General features: G+C 36.4%; 1 protein-coding gene across 1 annotated transcript; it reads left to right on the forward strand.

The window, feature by feature from the left end:
• Positions 1 to 33: 33 nt before the first annotated feature.
• Positions 34 to 10166, forward strand: GOLT1B (golgi transport 1B). Its single transcript, XM_060024414.2, has 5 exons — positions 34 to 173; positions 5284 to 5375; positions 6776 to 6954; positions 7788 to 7869; positions 10053 to 10166. Exons 1-5 carry the CDS (start codon positions 149 to 151, stop codon positions 10089 to 10091), a joined length of 417 nt encoding a protein of 138 aa, XP_059880397.1. The 5' UTR covers positions 34 to 148; the 3' UTR covers positions 10092 to 10166.
• Positions 10167 to 10534: the final 368 nt, after the last annotated feature.

The raw sequence follows: 10534 nt of genomic DNA on the forward strand, positions 1-10534 counted from the left end.
CGGCTTTGAATTGGGGTGTGGGCGGCTGCGTGTTTCCGGAAGACGTGGCGGCTCTCGCCTGGGTTGTTTCCCGGCTTCGTTCTCTCGACTTTGCTTCACACCCTGGCAGCTCCGAGGTGCTATCGAGGCCGCCCTCACCCCTGCAGCCATGATCTCCTTAACGGACACACAGAGTAAGTACCTGCTCCGAGGCCCCGCCTCGAGCCCCGGACACCCCTTCCTTGGGCTGGGTCTCGCCTGCCCGCCCCTCCGCCCTCCCGGGTCAATGAATGAAGCTCCGGAATGGGGGCGGCGGCCTTCGAGACAGAGCTAGGGCTGTGGGCGTCTGGAGGGCTGCCTGGAGGAAACGAGGGCTAGACTCGCGGTGGTGGACCTGGCCTGGGGGGAGAGTCGGTGGGGTCTGGGGAGACGCCCTAGCTGGGGAGGGGGAGCTTTCGCCGAGCGTCTGTCTTGCACCGCGGTAGCGCAGCTCTCACTCCCGGGGAGATGGGCGCTTTGTTCCCGCGGGTGGCCACGAGAGAAAGTTTGATGCGCTGTGCCCGCAGCCCACTCTTGGGGACATTTCTGCACGTGACATGCTTGGGGTCCTCTACAAGTTACTGCTGGTTGGTTGGGAGGCCGAGTTTTAAATGTTATCTATGATAGGCTGTTTTTGAAAATGTGCTTACGCTTAAATATTTTGAGTATTTGCCTTTTGCCACTACTGGAAGCAACCTTTTAAAAGTCCCTTGAAACAACTTCACTTTTCTACCGGCTACTGTCTCCCCAATAGTAAACTCTGTGTTCAGTTAAACGATTTCTTTCGTTAATATTGTATATTGTGCTTTGGTGGCATGTTTTATTATTTTAGCATCTTTCTGCCTGCCACAGAGTTCTCTAGGCCTATCTTATCTCTAAGATTAACATTGCTGTCTGTTTTCTTTTTCTATCAATATAAAATTTCCACTTTTCTATCCCTTTTTGTCAATCTTAATAATTTTGTATTTACATTTCTTCCAGTGCTTCCTATCTTTTGATGGTCGTGATAGACTTTTTATCTCACTTTGTTTTATCTGCCACGCCTTTGTTTTTCTTTTTTTAAATAACTTACTTGAATTTTAAAGATTTTAAGAACTAAACAGTCTGTTGAAATAAAAATAGAACTTCCTTTAAAAATGCCCTGTTTTAAAGTGGAGTCGTAAGGTTTGGATTCAAGTCATGGCTAACTTGAACTTCACCGAGCTGCTAATAACTCCTGCACACACTGCCACCCCAGTCAGGCTCCCTCCCTTCCTCAAATTGGACTGGGTCTGTACCTTGGATGCCCATTTTGGTCTGCCTGTTCTGATCAGAGAAAATATAAGTATAGTCCTTTTTTGTTTGGGGTTTTTGTTTGGTTTTTGTGGGATGTTTTGGTTTACTGTTATAATAAAAGTAGCCATTGTATATAATTGTATAAAAGCATCTTATTTCAGTTTACCGTGGGCTTTTATATAAATCGTTATCCTTAATTCTTATAAGAGCCCTGTAGAGCAAAGAGGAGTATGTCTCTTATAAATTAAAGGAGGCTCAAAAGAAATTCAGTGTATAATCATGAGGAAAGTGACAGAAACAAGACTTGATCCCAAGTCTGCTGGCTCAAAAACCTTTGTTCTTTTCACGGTACCCTACTAGCATCTAAGAAGACTTGCTATAAAGCTTATTTGAAATCTATCTTAGAATGATGAAATTGTTCCATAGCAAAAAGAGTTTCAACAGTAGATATTTATCCTTTAGAATTGTGCATTGATTGTTTTTTGAGAGACTGTGTAGAATATTCAGAGCCTATTTTCTTTATGATGCAGTGCTCTGTTGCTCTCAGTTGAAACCCAGAATTTAGCAGAATTGTATACATAAATTGCTAGGATTTATTTCTAATACTACTAATTACTCAGAGGAAGTACTTAATCTCTACATACTTTTCCTATCTAACTTTCCTATCTTAGTCTGTGATTATTACATAGGTAAATATATGAACTGCTTATCCTGTGTGTAGAGATTCTTTTCTACTGAAGTCTTATAGGGACAAGTGCCTGATTTACATCTTTCCAAAAACCAAAACAAGGGGGTTGGGTTAGAATGTGGGCAGAATAAGAAGCATTCTCCTCACTTCATTAAATTGATGAGGAGGATGAAATTATACTCTTTGCTGCGCATTTGCCAAGTGTTTTAGATAAGACAGTGAATCAGAACACAAAATGATTAGTGAACCAAAAGCTCTTTGGATTTCAAATGGTGTTTGTGTGTGTGTTTAACTGTAGGAATCAGCCATCATTCAAGTGACTTGCCAGAATTATTCTGGGATCCTGATTCTGGAAGAGAAGTACCAGACCAAGTACTGATCATAGTAAATAGCAATTCATAATTGTTTTAAGGAATTCTATATTAGCACCCCCTACCTCACCCCACCCCCCAAAAACCCCACAAGATTTATTGAGGGGGCTGGAGTGGGGCAGTTCCTATGCTGCCTCTAAATCTTTACTTCATTATGTCACATTGCCTGAAATTCTACCATGGTGTTCAATTGAGTTCTTTATTGTGATATTTTTACTTTTTGAAAGGAATGGGCATAGTAAGAAAGACAATGCTGCCTTAAAATGTCTTAAATAAGATATCAAAATGCTAACAGTGATTGTCATTGGATTACAGCTCTCCTTATCAAATTTCTACAATAAGCTTTTGATTTTAGATACATTTGTTTTATTAGACTGCTTTTATCAGATTATGCTTTAAAAACACGCATGTGTGCACGTGTGTGTGTGCGTGCGCGCACGAGCGGGAATGAAGGTTTGATAGTGCACAGAGGAAGATGTTTATTTTACTGTGTATGATTGTGGTGGTGAGAGAGCAGCTCCAAGTAGGGCTTTAATAACCAGAGGGCTTGTGAATACATAGGCATAGGCAAGAATGGAATTCTGGAGGGGAGAAAATAACACAGCGAGGTCAGTTTGAGACTTTTGACCCATTCAGATCAGGGACTGTTGGGCAATAACATGCTAGTGTCCGTTTTGGCAAAAATGTTATAGGCAACCCTCTCTTTCTGTACGACACTGGATAAAGTAGTGGGAATGTTTTGGTTTCCCCTGTTATAGTTGTAAGATGTGGAGCCTGAAGACTGGATTTGAATTCTAGACGGACTCCACACCACACCCCCGTCCCTCCCTGCACCTGTCCCCCTCCACACGCACATTTGCTGATTCTGTGATCAAGGGTGAATTATTAATCTGAGTCTTCAGTTGCCCACATGAAACATGGGGCTGGTGCTACTTTTTAACACCCCAGTTTTGCTAAAGGAATTATGACATATTTGTATAAACATCTCATTAAATGTAAAACCATGTACAGACATTGTCCTTTTTCACTGCAGTCAATTTCATACTGACATCTCCTTAGTTATATTAGTAACAAACTAATTATATTAAACCTAAAGATGCTTCTCCCAGAAGTCCAGCCTACTCCAGTGCCCTTGAATTTCATTTAATCAAACATATTTAACCTGGCAAAAAAAAATTTCTAGAATAATGTAATGATGCCTACCTTGCAGTAGTATGGGGAGGATTAAGTTCTGTAAGATACGTAAAGCACCTCGTAATGGGCAATTCATGGTAAATTCTCAATACATAGTAGGCATATTGCCATATAGTTTCCTTTCTGATGAACAAACATCTCAAAATGTGTACATAATCATTAGGACAATTTGTGAAAAGATAGAAATGAGTTGTATTTAAATAACTCAGCTGCCAGTGACTAAATCCTAACTACTAAATAGTTATTTAATGGAATTGTCCTTGCTGTTTTGTCCATATTTTCCTGTAGGAAATTATGTCTGACACCTGAACAGTTACTTGGTTAAATTCTCCTAAAGCATTTAAGCATGAAGGTATGAGCCTCCAATTTTCATGAGAATTTGTGTCCGTGGAATACACTTACCAGTGTATTTATAGACAGGGACCCGAATTCTTTTAGACTAACTTTCGGAGAACAAGGCAGCTGGAATGGGAGGCAAGAGTTAACTGTAAATTGAGGTGAAGGATGTCGAAAAAGGCATAGGATGTAAATTTTCAACTCATCGTAACATATTACATGGCTTAAATTTTTAAGTAGCTGTGACTTAGATTTTAGCTCTCTGGAGCCGAGGCAAAAAAGTTAAGTAACAGATCAGAAATCACTATTGTGTATTTAAAATTGTGTTTCCCAAAATGTGGCAGTTTCGGTCTGATTTATTATTTTATGCAGATAGTGCTGCTAGGTAAAATAAGGATTGGTGACTGTTTCCTGAAATCAAAACTGAAATGATCAAGGAACTAATTTCGTGGATTGTGCTTTGTAACGTTAACAGAATAGTACAACTGTAATCTTAGAAAGTTAAGACTCTTCAGACATAAAGATAAGTCTAGGGAGTGTAAAGGCAATAAAATATTAGTTTTGTATAAAGAGTAACCATAGACGTAAAAGCTTATACTTTGTCCATCACTCTATACTCAGTACCTAGAACAGTTGCTGGCATTTAGGAGTTGATCAACAATTCTTTGTTTTTGAATGAAAAAGTAAAAACCCAGAATATTAATATTAGGTAAAACAATGTTCTTTGAAATGTTAGAGAGGTTATTTTAGGACTCTTAGACTAAATATGTGAATGGATGCATAGTTGAGAGAGACTTGTAGAAGATAAATCCATAATAAGCCATGAAGAAGTTAAAAGTCTGAAAATTAACTTTGGAGGAGACGGCTTCTTGACTCAAAATGTCTCCTGTTGTCATTGTGAGAAGCAGTCTGTGCTGACCTCCCATAGCATTTCCAGTGGGTTAAGGAAGGAATTCGTTTTCAGAAGGGAAAGAAGGAACTGCAGATATTGTGCATTCAAATACTAGTCATGGAATATGAAAGGAGAAGAGGAGACAAAAGTGAACCCACATACTTACGTCTGATGCCGGAAGGGCTCTTGGGAGGGAAAAAATAATAAAACCAAAGGTTTAGATTCCTGATTTGTCTTTCTCTATTATGAATATGTTTGTGAGAAATGCTCTCTCTCATATAAGGATTAGAAATTCCCATTCATATTTTAAATTTTGGGAGTAATTTTCTGTTGTTAATTTAATTTGTTCTGGATCTTAACGAATGTCGTTATGTCAACCTGCAATGTTGGGGTCCTATTTCCTTATATCAGTCAAAAGAAAAACTGAAAATTTTTTCTTGCTTAGTTTATGAGGATCTTAATGTAACTTTACTTTTGCTGTACCCTTAACCATATAACTTATATTGCAGAAATTGGAATGGGATTAACAGGATTTGGAGTGTTTTTCCTGTTCTTTGGAATGATTCTCTTTTTTGACAAAGCACTACTGGCTATTGGAAATGTGAGTTTTTCAATATCTATTTTAACTAAATTCATAAGGAAGTTTTAACTACTAATGAATTATTGCCTGCTATGAAATCGGGGGGAAATAATTCACTGTTGCTCATGTGAAGACTCCTGTTACATCCTCTGATTTCATCAGGGGTGGAACCTGTCAGCTTTCTGTTTAAATAAAAGATAAATGCTTAATGAAGTTTTCTAATTCCATAACTGCTCTGTTAAGTGTTTGCTATGTGATTTACAATAGATTAAATCAAGACTGCCTCAAATAGTTCAAAATAGATGACTTGATAGCCCCATGTCTTGGTAAATTTGTTAATGTTTTGACTTTACACATCTGAGATTTAACATTTGCTTAAATAGCATAAAATGAACAGATTTTTAAAAACCACTTAAACCTTTAAAAAATATATCTATATTAATAATTGACCTGCTAAGAAAAGTGTGTATATTGTTTATTTGGAATGTGTACTCTGTTGTCCATGTGTGAAGGCTGTGCAAGAGTTCTAGAAATAAATAATAACCCTTCTAAGAGGGCAATAAACTCACTGAATAACGATAAAATATTTTTGAAGTGTATGTTAACATTGGGCTTTTAATTGGACATTGGAAAATATAAAGGGTAACAATTGTTCAAAATTAATGTTTTAATAAACAATAATATAAACAGCACTGGTATCTCAGAATGTGAAGCTTAACCATTAGGCTTAATAAATACTTTTGTGAAATATTTTTCTCTGAAGAATGGTTATGAAGAAAGGCAAGTATTTGGGAATAAAACCTGGGAAAACGCAGGCTTTTCGTCAATCACCATCTCTTGTCCATTGTCTGAAAACATACAAACTATAAGTATATTTGAGAATGCATGGCTGTATTTCATTTCTGCTGCTCCCAGATTTCCGGAATTAATAAATCTAGGATCTTCTTGCTGGCTTTGCGTGGTTTCTTCTACTACCAACTGGGCCATGTCAGGTTTTCTCCCATCCATAGGAACTCCTATCACCCCTGATCAAGTTTTCAGAACCAGGAGTACCTTCGGTTGACATATTTACGGGCACCTTCCCTCTCTTGCCTTGCCGCTCATCTGCTTGACTAAGCCATCGCCATCTAGCTAAAGCTGGGGAAACCACTACAGAAGCAGATGCTGCTGGGTGACACCTAATCTTTCTTTGTTTCTCTTTTCTTCATCTAATCAAGATAGAAGAGGACTGAACAGAGTGGGATACAACTACAGCTTTAACGTGGTTCTGCCTCTTGGTGTGCATTGTAGTTTTCTCTGGCCAGTTGCTCACATTAAAAGCCACATGACTTTTTTATCATATTTAGCTTTGACCTTACCCCTTCAAACACATGCAGTGCATTTAACTGCTTTTTCTGTGTTACGTTTTCCTCCTCTTCTAGGTTTTGTTTGTGGCTGGCTTGGCTTTTGTAATTGGTTTAGAAAGAACATTCAGATTCTTCTTCCAAAAACATAAAATGAAAGCTACAGGATTTTTCCTGGGTGGTGTATTTGTAGTCCTGATTGGTTGGCCTTTGATAGGCATGATTTTCGAAATTTATGGATTCTTTCTCTTGTTCAGGTAAGGCAACCATTTTATTTTATTGTTTCTCTTTAGGTAAACCATAATGTCATATAATTATTACAGAAACCCAGATGTGTTTATCAGATGCAGATGATTGCTTATGTCAGGGTATAAATTATTTTATAAAGTATTTTCAATGCAATAAAATTTATTTTGTTGGCATTTTACGGCACTCTGTTTATGTTTGGTATTTTCATCAACCAGACAGTGATAGATAGATAGATAGATAGATAGATAGATAGATAGATAGATCGATCGATCCAGCATTTTAATATGTAGACCTGATGCTGTACAGTTACTGTCACTTGATGACACTTTCTTTAATGCATGTAGATATTAGAAAATTTTGGACCAAATACATTATGAGAGGTTTTGATCAGTTAATATTTTACAAATGCCACTTACCCAGTAAATAATAGTATGCAGTGTGAGAAAATACTTTCAAGTAAGTTGGTTTAATTATTTATTCAAGAAAGGTGTATCATTTGTCTTCTATCTGCCAAGCACCATATTGCCCACAGGAAACAAACATCATTAAGTGCCAAATCTGCTTTAGAGAATCTCTCATTTCTAATATGGGAAATAGACTGTAAAGGTACCAGTAGGATGTAATAGTCATGCCATTATAGATGTTTATATCTATATAAACAGAATGTTATGAGCACAGCTAAGGAAGGGATCAAATCCAGGGAGAGGTAAGGAATAACTGAATTTTGAAGTCTCTTAAAACATTCAAAACTTTAACAGGATCCTTTCTTTTTACATGGCTAACTGTTCATTTTGGTAATAGAGAATGTGTTCATTCTAAGAACTTTCTTCGCCTCTGGCAGGGGCTTCTTTCCTGTGGTTGTTGGATTTATTAGAAGAGTGCCAGTCCTTGGATCACTCTTGAATTTACCTGGAATTAGATCAGTAAGTAATCATATATTTAACAATATGTTTTTTAAACCATTAAAATAAATGTTATCTGGGGAGAGGGACAGATTGGGAGTTTGGGGTTAGCAGATGCAAACTATTATATATAGAATGAGTAAACAACAATGTCCTACTGTATAGCACAGGGAATTATATTCAATATCAGGTGATAAACCATAATGAAAAAGAATATAAAAAAGAATGTGTATATGTGTGTGTATACACACACACATATAACTGAATCACTTCGCTGTATAGCAGAAATTAATACAACATTGTAAATCAACTATACTTCAATAATTTTTTAAAGTTTTTTAAATAAAATAAAAATTTTAAAGATAAATGCTGTCTGATGCTCTTTGTAGAAATTTGAGGAATTGATACATGATTGATAAGTTTTTTATTATGATATGAGTGGTTGCATCGCATAGATCGTGGTTACCATGAATACCAGAGAAAATAATCATTGCTAAACCTATAGAACCTGAAATTTGGTTTCACTGTATCCATTTTTAATGTTGTTCTCTCTTTTTTCATGTAACTTGGATTGATATGCTATGCTGCCTTTCTCTTTGAGAGTTCAAGGCACTTTTCAATTAACTTTTATATGATCTCTAATTTTAGAAGCGATAATATAAAAGGACACCATTATTTCTTACAAATGTTTTCTCTCTTAGACTGTATCACCAAATGGAGTGCTTTAAGACAATTAAATAAAGCACTGTGACACTGGGAGTCAGATGATAAAATTCCGTTCCTAGCTCTGTCCACGGTTAGAACAGTCTTGTCAAATCTGTTTCTCCAGGGCGGGCAGTCAACTTCTTAAAGTTGTTTGCAGACTTTTGTAGATGCTTCTAGAGAGGTAGTTCATAGCATTTATTGAATTCTCAAAGAGCTAAAGGTTGGCTTACCCACTAAAAATAGGTACCACTATAAGCCTAATCTCATTTCCATCCTCAAATCAGAACCTTGCAGCCCAGATAACCTAGACATTTTTTGAAGTTACCTTTGGAGAGACAATGTTGTGCTTTCTCTCCACCTAAATTTACCGTAAAATTCTAATGAATCCATGAGTGCTTTGAGAGCAACTTTTAGTTTCAGTGTGCCAATTGATCTATTTGCGATTATATAAAATGCTAGAACCTAGGCTTGTAGGGGTATATCCTGATTCATTTGCATTAATCCCCAAACTCATACAGTAGTCAATGTTGTTTATACCTAGAATGTCTTTTGAATGTACTAAAACTACTAGTTATAGAGCTGTAATCATTAATCATGTCCTTAATTTAAGGATTCTTCAGTATTTGCATAAATGGACATCCAATATTATAAATTGTGTTTCCTATTATTATTACTTCATTATAATAAATGCTTAAGTAAAAATGTGAATAATGAAATGAAAGAAAGGGTTAGATGATTGCTAGATTTTGGTAGTGTTATATAGTCACTTGGGTTATGTAACTTTTAATATCTTCACTAATTACTTTGTTTCAACATCTGTTTGCATCACCATCTGGAATGCTGAAGAAAGCCCAGTTGCTTTATATTTGGGGTGGAGTAACCAAAGTAAATAACCACTTACATTAATGTGTGTTAAAACTTATGTTCCATAATTATCGATTTATGCTTGCATCATTAAGTCTCTTTTTAATGTCATTGCCACTTTCAGTCTGAAGTCCAGAATACACATTTAAAGTATTTTTAGTCAGTAGCTGTTGTTAATTATTGAACTTAATGGAGCTAAATCTGTTTGTTCAAAGACTACATAGGCCCAGAAGAGATCCACAATAATGGTCAGTTGAAATACCTTATTGGGTTCATTAATGCATGAATGGCTGACATTTCAGCTTTTTATTTTTTTACTTTTTTTTGTTGAGCTAGCAGCGTTAGCTTCATCTTATCCAATTTTTTATTAATTGCATTGTGTTTCTTGTATTGCACCCTTAAAGTCATATGTGTAACATGTCATGCAGAAACAACTTATAGAAAAAAAATTTTTTTTATATACATTTATGTGTCAGAAGATGGTGGTGAGTAGTACTGGATTAATCGTTGTCAGTCATACCTTAAATTTCCACAAATCTTATAAAGCTGGGTTTTTTAATCAACATTTGAAGTGTTGATGTAATATTTTATAGTGCCCTAGGCTTTCATTTAATTATCTGTTTTTCTTCTTGCAGTTTGTAGATAAAGTCGGAGAAAGCAACAATATGGTATAACAACAAGTGAATTGAAGACTCATTTAAAATATTGTATTATTTATAAAATCCTTTGAAGAATATTCAGCACAAAATTAAATTACATGAAATAGCTTGTAATGTTCCTTACAGAAGTTTAAAACATATAGCCTACAGAGTAGCAACAGCAGTTAACAAAGAAGCAGTGAAAACAGACTTCTAACCAAGTCATCTAAGAAGTCAGCAAGCAAACTGAAGGAGATGAAATCTATGTTACAATGCATATTGAAACTCTTGAAGGGGATTTTTACTGTTTTTCCACAATGTGTGAAACACAGCCATCCTTAGAGAACTGTAGTGCCTGTTTCTTTTCTTTTTATTTTGAAGATGCAAGCACACCCATCGGCATTTGCTTTTTAGAACTGTAATGTCCTCTGCAGCAGCGAAAATATTTCCAGTTGCACTGTGTCTCTGAAAGTGGTGCA

This window comes from Delphinus delphis, chromosome 11, assembly GCF_949987515.2.
Source record: "Delphinus delphis chromosome 11, mDelDel1.2, whole genome shotgun sequence".
NCBI classification, from domain to species: domain Eukaryota; kingdom Metazoa; phylum Chordata; class Mammalia; order Artiodactyla; family Delphinidae; genus Delphinus; species Delphinus delphis.